At 44.8% G+C, this 25,397-nt stretch overlaps 1 protein-coding gene across 1 annotated transcript in view; it reads left to right on the top strand.

Moving 5' to 3' along the window:
* The window catches only part of shroom4 (shroom family member 4), a gene marked incomplete at its 3' end in the record, with an annotated part of 144,195 nt that overhangs the window by 98,512 nt on the left and 20,286 nt on the right, over positions 1–25,397 (top strand). Inside the window, exons 3-4 of the mRNA XM_079490631.1 lie at positions 8,100–8,327; positions 24,474–24,872. Coding sequence (XP_079346757.1) covers positions 8,100–8,327; positions 24,474–24,872 — 627 coding nt within the window. The remainder of the gene's footprint in view (positions 1–8,099; positions 8,328–24,473; positions 24,873–25,397) is intronic.

The following is a 25,397-nucleotide window of genomic DNA, read 5'->3' as shown; positions in this document are numbered from 1 at the left end:
TTCTAAGAGGGACTGAAATGAAATGATTACTATATTTACCCAGGGTATCTGGGCTAAGCTCAAGAACTTGTTTCCAGCCAGGCCCTGCTCATAGAACATTTCATCGTAGTGGTTCAATGCCTTGTTCAAGGGCACTTCAGCGGTGGTAATTTTAACGTGTCGGACCGCTGATTCGAACTGGCGACCTTCCGGTATCAAGACCGCTCCGCAATCCGTTCGGCCACCGCTGCCACTAATAGTGCTTCTAAGAGGGACTAGTGCTTCTAAGAGGGACTAGTGCTTCTAAGAGGGGACGAGTGCTTCTAAGAGGGACTAGTGCTTCTAAGAGGGACTAGTGCTTCTAAGAAGGTACTAGTGCTTCTAAGAGGGACTAGTGCTTCTAAGAGGTACTAGTGCTTCTAAGAGGGACTAGTGCTTCTAAGAGGGACTAGTGCTTCTAAGAGGGACTAGTGTACTAGTGCTTCTAAGAGGGACTAGTGTACTAGTGCTTCTAAGAGGGACTAGTGCTTCTAAGAGGGACTAGTGCTTCTAAGAGGGACTAGTGCTTCTAAGAGGGACTAGTGCTTCTAAGAGGGACTAGTGCTTCTAAGAGGGACTAGTGCTTCTAAGAGGGGACTAGTGCTTCTAAGAGGGACTAGTGTACTAGTGCTTCTAAGAGGGACTAGTGCTTCTAAGAGGGACTAGTGCTTCTAAGAGGGACTAGTGCTTCTAAGAGGGACTAGTGCTTCTCAGAGGTACTAGTGCTTCTAAGAGGGACTAGTGCTTCTAAGAGGGAATAGTGCTTCTAAGAGGGACTAGTGCTTCTCAGAGGGACTAGTGCTTCTAAGAGGGGACTAGTGCTTCTAAGAGGTACTAGTGCTTCTCAGAGGTACTAGTGCTTCTCAGAGGGACTAGTGCTTCTAAGAGGTACTAGTGCTTCTAAGAGGTACTAGTGCTTCTAAGAGGGACTAGTGCTTCTAAGAGGTACTAGTGCTTCTAAGAGGGACTAGTGCTTCTAAGAGGGACTAGTGCTTCTAAGAGGGACTAGTGCTTCTCAGAGGTACTAGTGCTTCTAAGAGGGACGAGTGCTTCTAAAGCACAAACCACACCAAAGGGTCGAGACGGGACAAGACGTTTTTTTTAAGGACAACCACACCAACGCAACTCATTGAGTTGCGATGAGTTATACATTGGTGTGGTTGACCTTAAACGGTTTTGTCCCAAGGAGTCCCTAACGGTGTGGTTTGGGCTTAACTAGTGCTTCTCATAATTGGAATTTGACATCCGTTTTCTGTCTTGGCATGTCATAGAAGAACAGCCACAGCGTTATAGTACTATTGTTTACATTGGACTAACCTTCACAACAAACCCCATATCCAAGTCACAAGGAAAACATGCTTGTTAACCGCTCTATTAATCACTTAACCCATTTCGGGGCGGGAACCCCTTTTGGTGTTAACATTATGTTATGCTTTAGCTATTGAAAAATAGCAGATCTACAAGCTCATAGCGTGCCACCGAGTGGCGCGCTACGAGCTTGTAGGTCTGCTATTTTTGAAAAATCGAAGAACGACTGACATAGAAACATAGCTTTTTCAGAAAACTGTCAGGATGTAGACATTTTTAGAATCTGATCTCAGGTCCAAATGGACCCTTACGGGTCTGTAACTCTGCACGCGTATATACGAATGGACCCGTGAACCATTTGTACACTCTCAGAGTCATTCATGGGGTCCTTGAAATTTAAAAAGAAAGTTTGACAGCCACTGAAATCGACATACTTTCCCTGTGAACAGCGTGAGACGGTTCCCTGCCGTTGTACTCTTATCTTCTCCTCTTAACTTTCACACTGTCCCGAGTCCATCATCTCCCATCGATTAGTGTGGAACGGCACACACACACACACACACACAAAACCTTCCTGCTTATCTATTAGAGTTCTGTCCGACGAACCTAGTTGTCTCTCTGTGTGTCTGACAGCTTGTGTGTGTGTGTGTGTGTGTGTGCGTGTGCGTGCGAGCGTCAGATTATGAGCGTTTGACCTTTTGCGGTATCAGTCAGCTGGCCGTTACAGTTTCTGACCTTAAGTAGGACATTCCAATGGAGCCGTTCATAGAGGCTGCAGTCAATCACCACTACACAGATTGTCTGAACTGTAATGTTCCCTCCTCTCCTCTCCTCTCCTCTCCTCTCCTCTCCTCTCCTCTCCTCTCCTCTCCTCTCCTCTCCTCTCCCAACCTCTGCTGTTTCACCCTGTTCCCTCCTCTCCTCTCCTCTCCTCTCCTCTCCTCTCCTCTCCTCTCCTCTCCTCTCCTCTCCTCTGCCAACCTCTGCTGTTTCACTCTGTTCCCTTCTCTTCTCCTGCTCCCCTCTCGTCTCCTCAACTGTGTCTCCTCTCCTCTCCCCTCATCTCATCTCCTCTCCTGTCCCTTTCTTTCACTCTTTTCAAACAGTGAAAGAAAGGGACGTTCTTAATCCAGAGCGATTTACAGTAAGCAAGAACAAAAACATGGTAATACATCAAATACATAAATAGTCATCATGAATCATACGTAAGCTAAGAACCTAACGGTGGAATATCTATATAATGAAACTACATCAAATGCTATCTAAGTTACATAAGTTGAGCCTATGCATACGCCTGTAAGGTCGTCGAGGCTAGAAGAGGTGGGTTTTCAGACTCCCAATCTTCGGGAGTGAGGCTGCAGTTCTGATTGTAATGGGAAGTGCATTCCATAGTTTTGGAGCCAGAAGGGAGAAGAGTTTGGGACGTGTGGAGCGCTGTTGTCCCAGTGCTTTTAGTGAAGGTACTTACTACTTCCAGCTTCCCTGCGTTGGCTGATCTGAGCGAGCAGGAGGGTTTGTGGGGTTCGATCAGACTTGCAAGATTGGGTGCCATAACTTTGGTTGCTTTGAATGCCAGCATCAGAGTTTTGTATTCTGTGCGGGCAGCGACCGGGAGCCAATGGAAGGAGCGGAGAAGGGGGGAGACGTGAGAATTTTGGCTGGTTGAAGACCAAGTGAACTGCAGCATTTTGGATCAATTGGAGAGGCTTAAGGATGCAGGATGCTGGCGGCTGTTTGCACCACTGTCCTCTTATGACATCATGGCCAGAATAGGGCAGCTAGGATCCATGTAGCCTGGGGTCCACCTATGCTTTCTATGGCATAGGCAGAATCTAGACGCAGCTGCGCTACATGATACTAATTAATTAGAGCGACAGAAAGAGAGAGGAGTGTGTGTGTGTACATGTGTGCGTCAATTTAACAAAGGTGCAGACGATCAGAAATCAGCAGAGAGTGATCAACGTTTGCGCTACTCTATGCCGAATTGAAGTGGACTCGGTCCCAGACTTTTTTTTTCCTCCTTGGAAATAAAAACGTCTGGGTTTCCGAGGCTAGGGTCCATGTGGTCATAGGAGGATGAGTCAAACCCAACGGTGTTACCCTGGGAGACATTATTGTTGAAGGCAAATACAGTCATTCTGTGGGACCGTCCTGACCTTATGACATGACAGACATTGGGCGAATTTATGTCGGTTGTTGTTGACAAATCTGAGTGTCTGAAGAAAAGGATGTTTGTCATCGTCGGGTCAAAGCATTTCCTGAACTGAGGAATGAGTGTTATTTTAACCCATTTTGGGTTAAAATGGGCCTTTTTGGTGTTTTAAGCGTTATGCTTTAGCTATTGAAAAATAGCAGATCTACAAGCTCATAGCGCGGCGCCGAGTGCCACGCTACAAGCTTGTAGGTCTGCTATTTTCACGAAAAATCGTGAAAATGTGGTGCAAAGCTTTGAATATATTCTTTCAGAGCCAACGTTTTTAACTCGAATCTTTGCTTCTGGGGAGGTCCCTGGGACAACATATTTTCAGATGGGGGTCGGCGGCCAAATACATATAATCTTGGGGGTCCTTGACATGAAAATGTCTGAGAACGACTGACATAGAAACATACGATCTTCAGAAAACTGTCAGGATTTAGAAGACATTTGTAGAATCGTCCTCAGGTCTAAATGGGTTAATGCGCTGAGGTCATCGTCACAGTGAGTGAAAGCGAGGTGTCACTGTTGAACAGAAGGCCCTGCTAATTTAATATGAGAAAACATTGGCGTTGGTTTTTACAAATGGCGTCAGTTGGTAAAAATCAGTGAACCTTTCAGGCCTGTTTTCTCAACTCGCTGTTTCTCTGCAAGACATTACTCTATAAGCCATATCTCCTAAACTGGTGGGTCAAACTGAACAACCAATATGTCAATTTGAAGCTATTATTCCCTGCTTTCAAATGACAAAAATGTCAAAAAAATCCAATGGCAGTCCCTCAGTCAAATGTGGTCACAAATGAGCCTTTGCCCACTTTACTGTTAGAAGCATGAGGCACCACATCTGCTACCCTGGCTCTGGTGAGATGTTTGCGTACCACGGTCAACAAACGATATATTCCTTACAGATGTGAAGCAAGATGTTTTGACATCAATACCACCTCTTATCGGATTCCCTTTCACTGCGATTTCGGCTCCACTTGGATGCCAATTTGGCGTGAAAACGCAAAGGATTGTGTTTTTTCCGCCAATTCGAGGGATTGATTCTGTAATTACTGTGGTTTGGGTGAACCTTTTCACACAACAGTCTTGTTGTTTCCAAAAAAAGGCTGCAATAACAATAGTGTAACTACCAGATCCCATTGTTGGAGAGTTGGCTTGCAAAACACGGGATTCATGTTCGTGTTCTAGCGGAGAGATTGTGTGTTTTCTTTTTCTTTTTTTTGGTCAGACAAATTTCTTTCCCGCCTCAGACATCGCTCACACATAAAAGACAGCGTGCTCTCTCGCTGTCCTTGGGGGACGTTCAATGGGAGTTGCGTGGTTTTGACCAGAGCCATCTAATAGAAGAGTTACGACATTGAGGGGGCAGAAACCGAGCGCACGATCTTTCGTGCAGTCATCAGTCTGTGAAAGTTCAACAGTGAAAGTGTTGAACCATTTTGTCTAGTGCAACTTTATGGAAGTTCCCACACATGCATGTGCGCACGCGCACACACACACGCACGCACGCACGCACGCACGCACGCACGCGTGCATATGCAAACATGCAAACAGGACATACACACAAATTCACACACCCACACAAGACATGTAAATACTTTAGGCCTATGTACACACACACACACACACACACGCACACACATGTGATGCACATACTGTAATGACAGACAGACAGACAGACAGACAGACAGACAGACAGTTTGACAGACAGACCTTCTCAGGGGATGATTTAAGGACGTTGTGGGTTGAGTTGCATGGGGTGGGGTGGGGGCACTCTGCATGGGGGGGCGAGGGAATCAGGAAGCGACACTGTTTACTCTGGTCACTGGGCCCTGCTGCTCTGCATCATAAACAATAATACTCCAAAATGTCCCCCTCCTCTCCCTCTCCTCCTCCTCCTCTTCCTCCTCCTCTCCCTCTCCTCCTCCTCCTCTCCTCCTCCTCCTCTCCTCCTCCTCCTCTCCCTCTCCTCCTCCTCTCCCTCCTCCTCCTCCTCTCCCTCTCCTCCTCCTCCTCTCCCTCCTCCTCCTCCTCCTCCTCTCCCTCTCCATCCTATTCCAGGAGCCGCATTATTTTCACCCCCAGTCTTACCTCCCTCCCAGTGTTCTGTGGTTTTCCATGGCAGCCATGTTGGTTCATACAGTGTTGATTTCGTTGACTATATGATGGAAAAATGTTTGTCGACTACGTTTTTTCACTGACGAAAACTACATGGAAACTAAATTAAAACTAAGCCATGACGACTAAAACTATGACTTTATATAGTGTCAATTTTGTCAACAAATAAAAACTAGACTAAAATGTTAGGAAGGGACTATAGTTGACAAGAGAACTAAAACATTACACTCTCAAGAGTTAAATATCTAATAAGGATCTAATAACTTGGTTCATACCAAGTCTCCATTTAGCTGGGGGACCACCTGGAACCCCCTCAAGGACCCCTGGTGGTCCCCGGACCACTGGTCTAGCCCATGTTGGGCGGGAACCCCTTTTGTTGTTAGCATTATGTTATGCTTTAGCTATTGAAAAATAGCAGATCTACAAGCGACTGACATAGAAACATAGTTTTTTCAGAAAACTGTCAGGATGTAGAAGACATTTTTAGAATCTGATCTCAGGTCAAAATGGGCTAGTGGACACTGAGCCATCAAACGAGGGACCACACATAGCAGCAAGTTGATGGACATGTTGGCTGCCGCAGGCATCGAGCCTCGTGTGCGTCTTTGGTTGCAAAGAAGGAAGCCCTTTTCTCCCTCCGCACGACTCCCTCCCCACGTCTCCCTCCCCACGGCTCCCTCCCCACGACTCCCCCGGTTCACTCTGGTTCTGTTATTGATGCTGTTTTTGTGCACTCGACTCCGCGGAAAGAATTCCCGGAGTTATTCCCGTCCGAGCCCGGCGGCAGTGTTGTTGCCAGACTCTTGCGAGAGACCTACTAATAAGCAACCAGGTCTATGAAAACAACAAACCCAGAAGAAGCGACTATAAGCTACAGTATGGCTATTTGAAACTAGCCGATCTACACGCCCACAACGGGCCTGGTTTCTAAAGCCCACACCAATGTGTCGCTGTTTAATTTTGGGGTCCGTGCCATGAAAATGTGTTAAGAACCACTGGTTTAAACAACATTTAAGAAGCAAGACCAAATAAGCAACTACACTTTTGAAACGAGACCCCCCCAAAAAAGCCGCAACCCGCAACTACCAATATTTCCAAGCAACTTCACAGAAAAACAAGCCACCAAAGACGCTTATAATAAGCGGTCATGGCAACCCTGCCAGGCGGTATTCTGAGCTGATATTCCCCTGTTATTCTGAGGGCTATTTTTAGCTGCATAAATAATGGGCCATTCAGACACCGGGAATGTCCATTCAGACACCGGGAATGTCCATTCAGACACCGGGAATGTCCATTCAGACACTGGGAATAATAATAATGTCCATTCAGACACTGGGAATGTCCATTCAGACACTGTGAATAATAATAATGTCCTTTCAGACACTGGGAATGTCCATTCAGACACCGGGAATGTCCATTCAGACACTGTGAATAATAATAATGTCCATTCAGACACTGGGAATGTCCATTCAGACACTGGGAATAATAATAATGTCCATTCAGACACTGGGAATGTCCATTCAGACACTGGGAATAATAATAATGTCCATTCAGACACTGGGAATGTCCATTCAGACACTGGGAATAATAATAATGTCCATTCAGACACTGGGAATGTCCCAGGAAAGCGTGTGGAAGTGTACGATATACCTGGCTGGAATCTGAGGCTCTCTTTGAGAGCACAGCTGGTGTCAATACAAAGAGTATACAGTATACAATGTCGGCCGAGTCCCCTGCCGAGTCCCCTGCCCAGGGAAGAGTCACCGACATGTACCAGGGGCCTCCCCCCGAGTCCCCTGCCCAGGGAAGAGTCACCGACATGTACCAGGGGCCTCCCCCCGAGTCCCCTGCCCAGGGAAGAGTCACCGACATGTACCAGGGGCCTCCCCCCGAGTCCCCTGCCCAGGGAAGAGTCACCGACATGTACCAGGGGCCTCCCCCCGAGTCCCCTGCCCAGGGAAGAGTCACCGACATGTACCAGGGGCCTCCCCCCGAGTCCCCTGCCCAGGGAAGAGTCACCGACATGTACCAGGGGCCTCCCCCCGAGTCCCGTGCCCAGGGAAGAGTCACCGGCATGTACCAGGGGCCTCCCCCCGAGTCCCCTGCCCAGGGAAGAGTGCGGACCAGGGAACACTGAACCGCCCACTTCTTCTCTCTCACACCTCGGAGAGCGACCCACAGGCCCAAAATTGAGTCTGGAAAAAGTGTGGAATTTTGAAATTCCAAATGTGTAGGAACCCTGTGTATGTGACCTCGGCAGCATTGCAAATGAGGGTGAACCTCAATAACCTCACTCCGCCAGATGGGGCAGCAGAAAGTACACTGGGTTCCCCCCTCCTGAGGTTAGAACCTCAATGCTCTTTTCGAGAATAACTAAAGGTTTCAATCAATCAATCAATCAATCAATCAATTTACCATTTACCTCTCTCTCTCTCTCTCTCTCTCTCTCTGTCCACAGGCGCACTGTTCCCTTCATCAGACCTCATTCCTGGCACCTGGCGAAGCTAGCGGAGCCTCCTCTTCCTCCCCCGGCCCCTCCTCTTCCTCCTCCACCCTGCCTCCTCCCCCCGTCTGGCTCCCCTCCCCTCCCCCCTCCTCATCCTCCTCCTCCCCCCACTGCCCCCCCCTCTGCCATGCACCTCCACCCCGGGCCCTACACGCTACCCTGGCACACCACCGACAACAGGTAAAAGAGATGCACGCACACACACACACACACACACACACACACACACACACACACACACACACACACACACACCACACAACTTTCCCAAGTAAACCAGCGGTTTTCAAAGACTAAGGCAGTGCTTCTCTGGGTCGGGATTTATGTTTGGGTCGCAGACCAATTATTATGCGTTGCGAGTAAATATTCCCCTTTTTTCGGCAAATAATTCCCATTAATAGATATTTTTGAAATGTTGTAAAGAAGTTGTGAAAATGGCAGATGCACAAGCTTGCGACGTGGCAAGCTACTGCCATTTTCACAACTTCTTAAACATTAAAATAAAAAATATTAATGGGAATTTGTTAAATATGTTTGACCAGATGAAGCCGGAGTAAAGCACATCCCTGTCAGCCCTAGAACTTAATGCCCAGAAGGAGGGGAATATCAAAAGCAGAGGAAAACAAGCAGTAAATCAGTGTGTGACCATCATCCTGTGTGTGGGTGGGGGTGGGGGTGGGGGTGTGCGTCAGAGCTTTTAATACCAACCCAGTCACCCTATGACAGCAGCACATACTGCAGTCCCTCAGCCTCCCACCCAGTCAGTCACCAGGAGGGGAATTCAGCCCTCATGACAGTGCCACAATGACCAGGAAACCAGTGACATCACCGCCTTCCAAAGCCAACGCCACGGCCCCCACGCAGGAAGCCAGCCCATTGGTCTATTCTCGGGCCCTTCCATTCAAGCATTCCTCTGCGATAGCCAATCAGATGTCCCCGGGGACATGTCTTGACTGTCTCTATAGGAGGGGACTGAGGGTGGAGGGTTAGGGTGAGCCAATCAGATGTCCACGGGGACATGTCTTGACTGTCTCTATAGGGGGGGGGGGGGACTGTGATGGAGGCTTAGGGTGGGTAGAATCAATGGTAGACGTGCTTTTGAACTTCCATAGTGAAAGGGGCCGTGGCATCAATGATGGAGACGGCAGTTTGAAAGAGAAGTGAAATCGAGAGATCCCGGACCTATTTCCCCCAAATATATTCACTTATTAACTAAATATAAATACGAATCAATTGATCGATCGATTGAATACTTTATGAACAGTTTGCAAACAGTACAGTTTTACGATTATACACGATGATGCTATTAAAGGATAACACAAGAAGCTCTAAGGGCTTGTTTCCATTATGGTTGTCTGACATAAAAGTTTCGCACAAAACTCAAACATACAAAAAAGTTTGTATGTAAATCTTGCATATTTCTGCAATTTTGTGCACTGTTCAAAAGTTACAGTATATTGATGACAACTGTCTCACCTTAGCGGACGTATTTCCCCCAAAATAGGGATGCTAGGCTTAATGTGACTAGAGTGGTGCCCGTTGGACACCGGCCTACTTGAAATGATGCAAGTTAGAAATGTATGCCCCACCCAGTTATTATGTCTGTGTCCCTTTTGTGCCCATATATGGAGTTCTTTGTCAGGCATGCCCAAATATGGAGTCTATGCAGATGTCAGAACAATCACTTGTGATGCCAGAACAGGCCAGCTCCATATATGAAGATTGGTGATATAGGGGTGATCAGGTCCAGAGGCTTTTGTGCTGGTTCTGGACAACCGGCTATCCGACCGACTCGACACCGGGCACTGCACCCCCTGTGGTGGGGTGGAACGCGTGTGTCGAATTTGAAGTCAGTGAGGCGAACGGTTCTCGAGTTAGGTGGAATTCAGACCTACGTACACAGAGAGACTTGGTGCATTCATGGATAGATTGTTGATATTATCAATCATATATCAGATATATCAGATCTACATGTCCCAGTCTGGCCAGAAGCAGGAATAAAACATCAGTGGTGTAAAGTAGCTAAGTACATGTGAGCTTGTAGATCAGCTATTTTTATACATTTCATACATTTGAAAAAACTTGTGAAATTGGACATTCTGGGTAAAGAGTACTTTCTACTATTGGTACTGTAAGTACATTTTGATACCAATACTTTTTTTACTTTGTTTTTATTGAATGTTTACAAGCATAGAATTCAGAACTGTTACTTGTAACAGAGTATTGATTCTTTCTACATTGCAGTATTGATTTTCTTAAAGGAGAATTCCATACTAAAAGGCTTTCTTACTTTTCTTTGTAGTTGTTACGTCCCCACCAAAGAGGTCCAGGTGTTATTTTGTGCAAAACCTCCTTATTGGCTATTTCCCCTACCATAAGCCCTCAATGAATTGCATTGCATTGAATGGGAATTGAATGGGGCTATGGGGTGTTGTGCTAATTCGCTTATTTCCATCGCTCAAAATTATATTTTTTTTGTATATATCCTCTTCATAATGTAAATAATATCCCATGCGGCACACTTTACTACTTATTTCGATGGAAATAAGCGAATTAGCACCCCATAGCCCCATTCAATTCTCATTCAATTCAATGCAATTCATTGAGGGCTTATGGTAGGGGAAATAGCCAATAATGAGTTTTTACACAAAAAAACACCTGGACCTCTTTGGTGGGGACGTAACGACTACAAAGAAAGGTAAGAAAGGTAAAAAAGCCTTCTAGCATGGAATTCTCCTTTAAACATTTGAGGCCTTTTCCCACCACTGTAAAACATATCCCAATACAAATGAATGACCAAAGCCGGGGTGGGGATATCAAATGCAGCAGAGGCCTGAATCCCCCCCCCCATCACCCCCAGCAAGTAGAACAGCCACTCCCAGGTGTGAAGAAGGCCTGCATGGTGTGTTTACACAGCAGAGTAAATACTGGGCCGTTGATATTGGCTTCCCTCTCCGCTGTGTGTCAGGAGCCCGGATAGCTCAGTCGGTAGAGCATCAGACTTTTAATCTGAGGGTCCAGGGTTCAAGTCCCTGTTCGGGCGATGCTTTTTCTTAGTGTTGTGGTTCCGCATGACGGTCGATATAGAGCTGTAGGTATATTATTATTATGTCTTATCTCTTAGACAAACTGCTGCCATAAATAGCGCTGTGTTCTGAGTCAACGGGTCTGGTTAAATACAGACACTGTGTACACAGTGGGAAATATCGAGTTATTGTGTGTGTGTGTGTGTGTGTGTGTGTGTGTGTGTGTGTGTGTGTGTGTGTGTGTGTGTGTGTGTGTGTGTGTGTGTGTGTGTGTGTGTGTGTGTGTGTGTGTGTGTGTGTGTGTGTGTGTGTGTGTGTGTGTGTGTGTGTGTGTGTGTGTGTGTGTGTGTGTGTGTGTGTGTGTTTCGCGAATCGCATGCGAATTTGGATTTTTAGCTGCGTTTCTCCATCGGTTTTCCGAAAAACGCGGCCGGTGTGCAAACCACCTTTACATTGTTGAACAAAAGTGCTAGAGATCATTTCCCTGAATTGACCTGTACTAGGGAAGGCAGTGATCTGATTTTAGGGACTTCTGGAGTTCGTTCCAATCAAATGGAGCACTGACAGAGTTTCACAATGAAACCAAAAAGTACCAAAGTCCCTTTAGAGGAGAAAGCAGAAGTAACGTCTGTCCTTTTAGAGGAGAAAGCAGAAGTAACGTCTGTCCTTTTAGAGGAGAAAGCAGAAGTAACGTCTGTCCTTTTAGAGGAGAAAGCAGAAGTAACGTCTGTCCTTTTAGAGGAGAAAGCAGAAGTAACGTCTGTCCCTTTAGAGGAGAAAGCAGAAGTAACGTCTGTCCTTTTAGAGGAGAAAGCAGAAGTAACGTCTGTCCCTTTAGAGGAGAAAGCAGAAGTAACGTCTGTCCTTTTAGAGGAGAAAGCAGAAGTAACGTCTGTCCCTTTAGAGGAGAAAGCAGAAGTAACGTCTGTCCTTTTAGAGGAGAAAGCAGAAGTAACGTCTGTCCCTTTAGAGGAGAAAGCAGAAGTAACGTCTGTCCCTTTAGAGGAGAAAGCAGAAGTAACGTCTGTCCTTTTAGAGGAGAAAGCAGAAGTAACGTCTGTCCTTTTAGAGGAGAAAGCAGAAGTAACGTCTGTCCTTTTAGAGGAGAAAGCAGAAGTAACGTCTGTCCTTTTAGAGGAGAAAGCAGAAGTAACGTCTGTCCTTTTAGAGGAGAAAGCAGAAGTAACGTCTGTCCCTTTAGAGGAGAAAGCAGAAGTAACGTCTGTCCTTTTAGAGGAGAAAGCAGAAGTAACGTCTGTCCCTTTAGAGGAGAAAGTAGAAGTAACGTCTGTCCTTTTAGAGGAGAAAGCAGAAGTAACGTCTGTCCCTTTAGAGGAGAAAGCAGAAGTAACGTCTGTCCTTTTAGAGGAGAAAGCAGAAGTAACGTCTGTCCCTTTAGAGGAGAAAGCAGAAGTAACGTCTGTCCTTTTAGAGGAGAAAGCAGAAGTAACGTCTGTCCTGTTGACTCGGAGTAAATATAGCCTTCTTTCTTTACGTCAGTCTTTAAAACTGTTCTGCTTTTGATAACAATCAGTGATCTAATGTCCCCCTATTAGACTTAATAGTCCCAACTGGCTTAGATAGGACCGTGTGTGTGTGTGTGTGTGTGTGTGTGTGTGTGTGCGCGCGCGTGTGTGTGCGTGTGTGTGCGCGTGCATGTGTGTGTGTGTGTGTCCGTTCCCTTCCCACAGCGAGCGATGTCTGACCTCATCTGTTGGTTCATATTGTGTACACTAGCACACACACAAACACATGCACGCACGCGTACACGCATACACACACATACTTGTGGACAATGGCATGTAGCTCTTAGAACATGTGGACAAAGAGAGGAAGACAGTCAATAAACTCTGCATGAAAGACATGGACATTTTGTACAGTAAGCATGTCCGTGCACGTGTGTTTGTTTGTGTGAGAGAGAGAGAGAGAGAGAGAGAGAGAGAGAGAGAGAGAGAGACGTGTTTATATGTGTATAGTCTGAGAACCCATCGCCAAAAAATAAAGGAAAAACAGCACCCTCCTTTCCTTGACTGAGTCAACAGTCTGTCCTGAGAGACTAATAATTATGTGTATAGCGCACACACACACACACACACACACACACACACACACCGCTCAAAGACAAGCTGTGTGTTGTTAATACATTTCATTAGGTTCAATACTAATACAACTCACAGCCAGGCTTATACACCCGTTAGCGTCCATTTAGTTCCATTTGCTCACTCTCAGAGTTAGTCCCATGAGGGTCCGTTTGTCTCCTAACTATCATTTAGCTGGGGGCCCCCTAGAACTCCCCCAAGGACCCCTGGGGGTCCCCGGGACCCCACATTGAGAACCACTGATCTAGTGCAGGGGTTCTCAACGTTTTTGGCCGGGGACCCCCGGAAATGCTTTGGCAATGTCTCGGGACCCCCGCCCCGCCCCCTCCCGACCCCCAATATAAATTGACTGCTACAATAACCTTAAACCATTTTGGGCGGGAACCCCTTTTGGTGTTTTAAGCATTGTTATAATTTAGCTATTGAAAAATAGCAGATCTACAAGCTCATAGCGCGCCACCGAGTGGCGCGCTACGAGCTTGTAGGTCTGCTATTTTTGAAAAATCGTGAAAATAAGATTTATTTATTTTTTCTTCTTCTTTTTTTTTATAATTTGGGGACCCCCCAAAATAATTTGGCGACCCCCCGAGGGGTCGCGACCCACGGGTTGAGAACCCCTGATCTAGTGAACTCAAGCAAGTCACTGGGAGGAAAAGCGAACAGCAACAGGCGGTGTGGTGAAGCATAGTGACTGGCTTTGGGTGTCCCTCCCTGACTCCACGGGTTATCATGGAAGCGCGGCGCGCACAGTCTTTCCTGTGATGTCACAACGGGGTTCACATACAGCTCGCCTCGCACGGCACGAGCCCAGAGGAATCTGCTGACATTTCCTTCATTTCTCTGTGGCGTTCCTTCTTGGCTGCACGGAGTGAGGGATGTGGAAAATCTGGGTTCACTTTTCCTCTCATCCCCGAAATAATATCCAGCGCCACGGTAACATAAAACGAAGCTTTTTCACTAACACAAATGTTTACGAAACGTTTAAAAAGAAAAAGAAAGAAAGGGTCTGCAGGGCCGGTTTTATGAAAGCAAACATTTTTAGGGATCTTTTCAGATCACATTTCAGCACGTCGGCAAACCCATTTTGACCTGCAGGCCAATTGTAAAAACAAAAACAAATGCCATCTAAATCCCTGACGGTTTTTGAGTTGTCAACGTTCACTACAGATGCTTTCCCAGATTGAAAGGTATAAAGACATGACATATAGGTTACAGGTAACGGGTTTAGATGTGATAATTTATCACTCTAGGATCTCTTCAGATATCCAGTCACTATTCATAAAGCATAGATAATAAGGAACTCTTAAATGACTAGGTTGAAGAAGACAAGCTATTTTAGACTCTATTAAACTCTGTTATTGCTAAGTACGAACATATTCGTCCGCCCCCCCCCCCCCCAGGATTAATCAAAGGGTGGGGCCTATACCTTACTGTCCACCAATAGGATTAATCAAGGGGCGGGGCCTATACCTTACTGTCCACCAATGGGATTAATCAAAGGGTGGGGCCTATACCTTACTGTCCACCAATGGGATGAATCAAGGGGCAGGGCCTATACCTTACTGTCCACCAATAGGATTAATCAAGGGGCGGGGCCTATACCTTACTGTCCACCAATAGGATTAATCAAAGGGCAGGGCCTATACCTTACTGTCCACCAATAGGATTAATCAAAGGTTGGGGCCTATACCTTACTGTCCACCAATAGGATTAATCAAAGGGTGGGGCCTATACCTTACTGTCCACCAATAGGATTAATCAAAGGGTGGGGCCTATACCTTACTGTCCACCAATATGATTAATCAAGGGGCGGGGCCTATACCTTACTGTCCACCAATAGGATTAATCAAAGGGTGGGGCCTATACCTTACTGTCCACCAATATGATTAATCAAAGGGTGGGGCCTATACCTTACTGTCCACCAATATGATTAATCAAGGGGCGGGGCCTATACCCTACTGTCCACCAATAGGATTAATCAAGGGGCTGGGCCTATACCTTACTGTCCACCAATAGGATTAATCAAGGGGCGGGGCCTATACCTTACTGTCCACCAATAGGATTAATCAAGGGGCAGGGCCTATACCTTACTGTCCACCAATATGATTAATCAAGGGGCGGGGCCTCGCCGCTCTATAGATCTGACCCGGTTAAAGGACAGGAAGGGAGGAAATGAGGCGGGAGCCAGACAGGAAATGACTGACACTGCCAACCAATCACTGGACAATGTGGAACATGTGTTAAGGCAATCTGTGGGGCACATGCTCAGGAAGACATAATAATGAGGCAACACAAGGATTCATAGTTTGGAAGTATTAGAGATTTACTCGAGTAAGGAGTCAGGAACTTACATGACCAATTCAATGCAACGGAAGACCCAGTCTGACTCTCTGAGTAAACATAAGGCCACAGCCTTTATAGTCTCCACTCCCACAAGAGACATCCCCCAACATAGCCCAAAGGAATTTGTGACAGTAACAAAGTAACCAACCAGCACCACAGGGGTGTCACAGATAAGATAACATCAGAGTGCAATAAAGGGGTATTATTATATGTTTGCAGTCTAAATTTCTATGACATTACCCCACTTTTAAACATTTAAAAACCCCTAAACACCACTTATCAGTACATCGCAGATGTAGGCAAAAAAACCTGGAACCCAATGGGTTAGACAAACAGGGAAAATTCCTACATGGCCCTCATCTATGAGCGACCGCACACAAGGCCTACGATACACAGTGGTACAATAGTTTCACAACAACAAACAAAACAAGGCAAAGCCAAATTAAACATACAGCAAAACGTCGTAGCCCTCAGACCAAAAAAACATCTCAGCACCAGAAAGCGTCCGTTCAGAACTGTCCACTTGCACACATCACAGACAGTGTACTGCAGGTGCCATGTGGTCCACACCGCACAGAGCAATCCAAAACCGGAAGCAGCTCTTTCACAGAGCTCAAAGCACCAATGTGCATTACATCCACAAGCTCCAGACATGTCGTGAGCTTGCAGATCGGCCACTTGACAGAACTGCACACGTCACAGCCTTCCAAAAGACCAGAAATTGTCACCGCACAGGTGATGCAACATCATTTAGAAACGGCTCCCGAGCACATGATCGCAGGATTCAGAGTCCAGAGTGCTAACAGCACTTGATCCCCCAGTGTAGGGACATCAGCGTGGACACGTCGCGGACAGCAGACTAACCACTCATTTCTGAAAAAGAAAGAAAACCAATGCGAGTAATATGTCATTAACCACACCTAACCGGAGCCGGGCATTCATTCGAGATGGCCCCTGACCTTATATGAATCACGGGTCCTGCTCCGTGGGCATGCCTGCATTTAAGCCCCCAGCCTGCAAGAGCAGTCACAGCAACCCCTGGTCTATTATGGGTAGGTTAAGTCGGGTCTTGAACTTAACCTGCATTAACCAATCGTACTTATCTTCTGTCCACAACAATCAGCTGGCACATTATTACCTTGTGTTATCTCAACATGGATAGGCATAATAAGCTTTGGCTTGATCATGTAACACAACTGTCTCTTAAACACGGAAATGTAAGTACCAAAATTAACTATTCATTCATAAACCAGTCTATACATACTATCATTCATTCAACCCGACTCCGCATCTAAGTGGACCTTAGTTAGTTGACTTAATTGACAACTTCTCATAATACATATTCCATATCATCCCCAAACGATACTTAGCCATGTCATCAGATCCACTTCATCATTCGTCATGTTATTCCAACACGACTCTTCTCATTATTATGGAGCTGAAAGAAAAAAACTACAACACCATTGAAAAACCCTACTCTACCTGGATCACATTTCCTTCGCTATGTCATCTCCAGCTCAGATACAGTCACATTACTACTAATTTCAATGTTGATGGTGGACTCAATACTACGTAGCTACAGCAGCAATAAACATGTATTATCGAATTTTATTTACTGCTAGTCCACCACTTCTCAATGCCCTTTCTGACTCAACCAGGCTATGCTCAGCTCCACCGTACAACTCTAACTCTCAGTAAGCATATGTGTGTTTGTGCAACTATCTATTGCGTAGATATCTTATCTCTGAACACATTCCTATATGTCTCTTTAGTATGGCATCATCAAACAATACCGTTGTTCAGAACTAATCGCATAACTGCAACAGAACATGATTTAGAACATCCTCCTATGCTCAATTATTCCACCAGGAAACATCAAGTTGTTGCATATCTTACTTACGTAATACTCACAGATTCGACTTCCAAATCCAATGACTTCTGCAAACACAGCAAGATATTCGGCGCACATGCACACATGCACAATTCCAATTTCCGTCAGGGATTAGTCAATTTCGTTAGTAACACCATTAATTTCGTTAGTAACATCATGCCACAAAACATGAGAGAAATCAATCTCATGTCACATCAATCTGGATCGCCTCCACATGAACCTAAGAAAACTTGGATCAGAATATTCATACAGGAAACATAACAATCTTAGTACACTCTTACATACTTTTGTTTGTTTCAAGGCGTCCCTCGAAAACAAACCCTTCTTTGTCCTGATTTAAATACATCACATAGCACTCCTATTTCTGTATATGACCTATTTTGTCAATGGGTTCTTCTCTTCCTGCGGAAATCCTTATTCAGCTCATACCTGCTCCTACTACTGTAGCCCTATTTATTAATGTATCACCCTACTGATATGTTCGCACTATTGGTGAGATGCGAAAATACTTTCCGCTGTACTTTAAACCGGTCTTGAAGACAAGAGTATAGCACAATATAGCGTCAACCAAACTGTCATGCATCATTACAAATACTGCTCAAATCAATTGTTATTTAACAAAACTATGCCTGCAATATACTGAACTTGCAAGTCTTGCATCCTAATTTAATTCTCTAACCAACATAACGTAGAGATTGACTGATTTTACACCGTTTCAACCTCTAAGATTTTACCTTGATCATGACCTTCATGACTACAGGACATTCTTTAAGAATTATTCTATCTTAACTGTCCTTCTTATTTGAGTGAGCGTAATTACTGCACACACATGCTGAAGTGATTCAATGATCTATCTCACTTATCTAGTACTACTATTGAACTCCACCAATGTATTAGTATTGTAGTATCTGACCCTGTGCAGCTGATCATAGTATGCCTTTACATTCTCAACATAGCATCACCCTCCCCAGGCTAATCAAAACACAGCTGGCCTACCATCATAGAGATAACACAGCTGCCCTGGGACTTCTTGGAAGGTTCAACCAGGTCAACCCAAATTCCTTGACAATAGGCTACTCCTAAAGCTTGATCACAATCTGATCATGTAAACAGGTTACATCAGTACAGTATGTCTTAAATTTAACTCATACAGCCAATACATCAATAACAGCCATGTAATCAATAGACCTTTTTGCTAAAACCACTCATAACTTCGGCACCACTAATTGAACTAAATTAACTTGTACTTTCACTATACCTTGGTCTGAATTTTTAGCCGAATGAAGCCTCTTGGCAGCACTTAAACGTCTATTCCCAGAAGGGGGTTTTATTATCTCTGCTATTGACCATATGTCACAGGAACTTAGATAAGTGCCCTGAAACAGCTGGAAATCCCTTTGTTTACTGATAAGATCATTTTACGTCCTGCATGGGACACAAAAAGTCAAACTCTGTTTTTAAGAGTTTGTCAGTTGTCAGTGAGATCACAGTATTTATCACTACTATATTTTAGTAAATACAACCTATTTTTGTTTTATAGCAGCCATAAGTGGAACAAATGCAACTCTGTAGCTACTCACTATCATTCGATCCCAATGTACACCTGTCAGCTTCACCTCACCCCTCCACCATACTGCAGAGAGAAACACAATCAGCCACAAAAATAGCACAGCTTTTTTTGCATTCAGTTGTCACCAACGCGTACTCCTTCATGTCGGGATTCCGATTCAAGAATCTTTGTTTCCTTCAGATTCCGATCGTATCATTGTCCAGTGATCCCCCATCACTGTTTGCAATGTCAGTGCATCAATGTCCAATGCTAGTGACCAATGTCCAATGTTCAGTTCGTTCTCTTCTCAACCCTGACACAGAGTTGCCCCCTCATACTGGAAAAAACAAAACCAGTAGTTTGGACCCGTCCATGTGGTACCCTCTTTCCAACGGAACAGGATGAGGTGTTGTCGACAGCCGTACATTGGCCCGTACATTTATTTTTGCATAATATTGCAATCCACTGTACACTAAAGTTTGCAATTATAGCTGCTATATTCTATTCCATATTTAACTTTTGGGTTCCTGTCCTTCAAATAATGTCATCAAATCAATCACCGTCACAAGCTATCAGCATGTGGGCATACTCATTTTATTTTATGCCTTATTTGGACTTTCAAAATTACAAATCTGTATATACTTTAAGTCATAGGCCTAAAATTACAAATCTGTATATTACACTTTAAGACATACTGTAGATTACAACCCAAACACAAACCGGGTTCTCAGATCCTCGCAAAAGATGTCACCAAATCGAACATCGTCACACTATTCCTATTTGCCAAACAGTGACTGCTTGTTAGCCTGTGTTAGGCCTAAAGAAGGTTCTTAAAGGCTAACATGTTATCCTCGATAAATGCAATCACTTGTATCAGGCAGATATCTTTTTTGTGCACTTGTCATGCACTTTAAGACATACAGTACAGTACATGATCAGGTCTCTGGCTCAGATACCACAAAACTAACTTTTGCCTTCTAGGTGTTGGCCGTGAGCTTAGCCAAGTCAATCTCCTTCAATAAACCACAGGGGTGCAAACTCAACAAATGGTTGCTTGGAGCTGATAATCTGTAGACCTTTACAAATGACAGTTACAAAACGTAACTATCTTGGGAAGTAACCCTTTACATTCTCATTAGGGAACACATACTTACAGATGTTCCCTTATTAAAAACCAAATACCTAATTTACAATTTACTAATGGCTTGGTCAATGTCTATCTATCTCAAGCCGAATGGGCTTTCCTGTCTTTTCTTTCTTAAATCCTGCCACATGCTGTGGTTCACTTTTCTCCTCTCCTGCCTGTAATAAAACTCATTACAACAGGGGGGTAATTATCTCACAAAACAGCTTGACCCACCCCCCGGCTAAACTGATAACCAAGGGTTAAGAATAGTTTAACAAACACAGCTGGTTTTAGCTAGCTTAGGGCTCTTTAATCAACACTATTCCTACCTTCTCACTACTAATCAGACTATATTTTAAACAACATGTTTATAATAACTAGGTTTGCGCGCACGCAGTAGATCTGTCATTTAAAAAAACTTTCTTTCAGTCTCAAGTAATCTTTATCTCAATCTCACTCCACTAACTGTCACACTGTCCAATTTACTATTGAGCAGACGCTCTTAATTCAGAGCGATTTACAACATGAATATCCAGGGGCATACTTATACATCAAGCTGCGTATATTACAGAAAACAGGCGATAGCCTCCTATACTGTATGGTGCATGGCTTAGCAAGGCTCACTTCTCTAGGAACTAAAGAGCCACTTAATTTTAAACACTTAAACTAACTTTTAATATCAATCAGGGCATGGCCTGCCTGGGGAATTTAGATTAAATTCTTTCTACATAAAACAATTTTAAATTTCACGACAACTCCCCTTAAAAGGAACCGTAATAGCCCTCAGGGGCTAGCTATCATGCCATGTTAAGGATAAATACGTCTATATTAGACAGTCACTTGATCAAAATGAAGTGATAACTAGTAAACCAGTCATCGATGCTACTCTTTCATCAAGGCTACTTTAGCCCCACACTCAGGATAACTGAGTGAGGTAATAGATTAAACTATTTTGACTACCATTTCACCTGTTAACTACTCTAGCCCACATTTCGACACAGAAACTGTACATAATGCACCTAAATATCTTCTCCAGGCCCTAAAAATGTTCTTCACAAGTTTGAGCATTTTCACTCATACACATGTGTACACTCACGCTTTCAAACAGTATACATTGAGACATATGTACTCCATACACATACTGTATTCACTTCCTTATTTTTATCCCTATTTGGAACTATTTCCATTTTCTCGTCTCGAGAATCATATGACATCATATGATTTAAAACGTATTACTTTACCTTAATATATCTCTATATCAATTCTCATATCTTCATTTTCATTCTAGGCTGTTAACTATTTAACATCCCTTTTTCACAATTTCCTCTCACACTTCTTTTCTGTCTCACACTGTCTGCCTCTCTCTCACACACTCACATACAGGCAGAACACTCCATTCTACACTCAATCAGTTTTCGTGACAGACCATTCACATTCATTTTCAAATGATATATCCATACATAGCGCTTCACAATTGTTTTATGCTTCTGTTAGCAAAGGTACCCTAGTATAAGGCGAGGATCAACCCCCCTTCTCAGTAGCTACGAAGTTTAGGCAAGACAACTTGTCTCCCTTTTTTTTTTGCCATACATTTAACACTCACAGACATACACTTAGGACTTAGGACAATACACACACACACACACACTCTGGCTAGCCAATTTTTGTTGCTTCATAAAACAACAAGGATACCCTAAGGCAGGATCTCTCCCCCTCTTTAGACAGCAGGCAACGTAATGAGTGATTTATTGAATAGACTATTCTTTTTTCCCAACGTACACTGGTACCATTTGTCAGACCTCCTTGTCTAACCATCTTGAGTCATTCAACCAACCAAACACTGTTCCTCCGTCTCTCATGGCATGCACATGAAAGGCAAAACTTCCGTTTCCCTCTTTTAAATAGGCCATCAAAAAATGCCTATCGTGATCACAACCAAATTTCATCACTAATACCTTAAAACCCCGAATAAAAGCAATACCTCATTTTCTGAACATCCAAACAGACACCCATATACTCACTTGCGCGTCGTCGGCCCAGCCCGAAAGAATGAACTTACCCACCAAGCCGACGACCGCCAAGTCCAGCATAGCACACCGTCTCGGTAGGAAACCTCCAAAATGTTAAGGCAATCTGTGGGGCACATGCTCAGGAAGACATAATAATGAGGCAACACAAGGATTCATAGTTTGGAAGTATTAGAGATTTACTCGAGTAAGGAGTCAGGAACTTACATGACCAATTCAATGCAACGGAAGACCCAGTCTGACTCTCTGAGTAAACATAAGGCCACAGCCTTTATAGTCTCCACTCCCACAAGAGACATCCCCCAACATAGCCCAAAGGAATTTGTGACAGTAACAAAGTAACCAACCAGCACCACAGGGGTGTCACAGATAAGATAACATCAGAGTGCAATAAAGGGGTATTATTATATGTTTGCAGTCTAAATTTCTATGACACATGTGAGTGTACAGACTGACAGAGAAACAGCGCACGCACGCACGCACACGCACACAGGCCAGGGAGGAGGGCTAGAACGTAGCATAGTTGCACCGCTCAGTTCACACAGGTGTGATATTTTTTGTTTAATTTCCTGAGCAGTCACAGTTTTTGTTTCCACCTGACAGTGATAATACACGATTAAAAAAAACAATAAAAAATAAGACACAGAATGAATTACCACAGCCGTCTGAGATGTAAATCCACACGGTCTCATCCTCAAACATATCAGAGGAGCAGAAAGCAGACCAGAGGGGATACGATAACACGTAAAGACCAACCCATTATCGCTAATGGATTCTTCCAGAAGGTTTGGATTCCGCCGGTGATTTAAAAGGTAGAGCTCTCTCCCGGATTCCAAGAAGAAAGATTGCATGTTTTCTGTGAAATTGAAAGGAGAGAGAGAGAGAGAGAGAGAGAGAGAGAGAGAGAGAGAGAGAGAGAGAGAGAGAGAGAGAGAGAGAGAGAGAGAGAGAGAGAGAGAGAGAGAGAGAGAGAGAGAGAGAGAGAGAGAGAGAGAGAGAGAGAGAGAGAGAGAGAGAGAGAGAGAGAGAGAGAGAGAGAGAGAGAGAGAGAGAGAGAGAGAGAGAGAGAGAGATGAGAGAGAGAGAGAGAGAGAGAGAGAGAGAGAGAGAAAGATGAGTACAGGAGAGTTGTCTGGACGGACGGGAGACTGGAAGAAAGCATGGATGAGAGGAGAGGAGATTTGACTCCAGGCTGGAAGGAAATCCTTCTCTATCTCAAAGGAGCTTGGATGAAAGGTCTTTTTAAAAGCACATGGTTCTTCTGCTGATCTCTGCTCCGTGATCTCTGCTCCGTGATCTCTGCTCCGTGATCTCTGCTCCGTGATCTCTGCTCCGTGATCTCTGCTCCGTGATCTCTGCTCCGTGATCTCTGCTCCGTGATCTCTGCTCCGTGATCTCTGCTCCGTGATCTCTGCTCCGTGATCTCTGCTCCGTGATCTCTGCTCCGTGATCTCTGCTCCGTGATCTCTGCTCCGTGCGCTGATGGAAAACAGACCCAGGCCAGCTACACGTGGAGGAGTTGAACTGTGTCTAAACAAGACAGTACAATTAGAGCGATAGAAGAGAAAACTATATGAAGTTCTGTTGTTCATTTATCACTCCACGTCTCTCCAGAATGTATACGTAAATGTTTGGTGCAGTTGGTGTGCACCAAACATTTGGTGTGTGCTGTCGGTTTTCTTTATCGACAAACTCACAGAACACAGATCCGGCACTTTAATAGGGAAAATATTTGAAATGCGATAGCGATCTTATTGTCTATAATAATGGTGCTATCATTACATTATCGCTGCGGTTTCAAAAAGCACCATCTGTTATATTTGTTTTTTTCTATCAGTAAGAGTCTTTGATAGACATTTTGTGTTGGAAAAAATGAGAACATGGCATATTTTCATATTTTGGCTGATTCATTCATTTGTTTCATTTTGTTAAGCTTGTTTCTCTAAGATTTTCAGGACTAAAACTCCTTTTTAACACAAACTAAAACAGTAATTTGGATTATTTTGAGATTGTAATACTTGACTTTCTCTTCTCTCTCTCTCCACTTCCATCCCTCCATCCCTCCCTCCCTCTCCCCCTCCCCCCTTTCTCTCTATTCTCTCCCTCTCTCCCCCCCTCCTCCCTCTCTCTATCTCTCTCCCTCCTCTCGCCCCCCCTCCCTCCCTCTCTCTCTCCCCCCTCCCTCCATCCTCTCTCCCCCTCCTCCCTCTCTCCATCTCTCTCTTCCCCCCCTCCCCCCCTCTCCCCCTCCCCTCCCCCCTCCAGTGACCTGTCCATGCCGTGGGCCCAGCTGAGCAGACCCTTCTCCTCCACCGACCGCAGCAGTTCCCTGGGTTCCATGGAGAGCCTGGACACGCCCCCCCACCACGCCCCCGACAACGGCTCGCCCGTGGAGGACCCCGCCCTCTTCAACGACAAGCGAGACTCCGCCTACAGCTCCTTCTCGGCCAGCTCCAACACCTCGGACTACGCCACCGTTAACCCTCTGAGGCCCGGCGAGGCCTGCTCCATGGACAACCTCCTGCAGAGCCTGGGGGGCGGAGGGGGGCAGGGTCCCCACCCTGCCTGCAGGGGAGGGGGCTACCCCAGCAGGGGGGACATCCCCCCCCACCCCCCCGCCCACCAAGACGAGGCCCAGCTGGCGCTGCAGGGGCTCAAGTCCAGGTATAGTGTTGATTTTCGTCGACTAATACTATGACAAAAAATGAGCGTCGACTACCTTTTCTTCGCTGACGAACTAAATGAAAACTAAAAACTAAAAAAACTAAGACTAAATATATTGACAATTTCCTAAACTAATAAATACTAGACTAAAATGTTAGGAAGGGACTAGTGGGCAAGAGATCCAGTATAAGTCATTTTGCACTTGGTTGCATGCTGAAAATAGCTGATCTACAAGCTCACAGCGTTGTGAACTTGTAGATCGGCTATTTTCAGCAAGTGTAAAATCAGCCCTTACGACGGCATCAAGGCCCGCCAAAACACATTTTAGTCGACTTAAATCAACTGTAGATTTAGTCGAATAAAATCATACGATATTTACTCAAAAAACATTCCAGGTGACTAAAATGTGACTAAAAACGAGATGAAAACTATTCCAGAGACTATGGGCTCCATTTTCGTCACCGCTAAATCCCTTATCCCTAAACTTTGTTGTGTCAATCTACATTGACACAACGTGTCAATGTA

This window comes from Electrona antarctica (assembly GCF_951216825.1).
Source record: "Electrona antarctica genome assembly, chromosome: 21".
NCBI classification, from domain to species: Eukaryota; Metazoa; Chordata; class Actinopteri; order Myctophiformes; family Myctophidae; genus Electrona; species Electrona antarctica.
The sequence above is the reverse complement of the archived record's forward strand: the minus strand, read 5'-3'. Positions and strand labels throughout refer to the sequence as shown.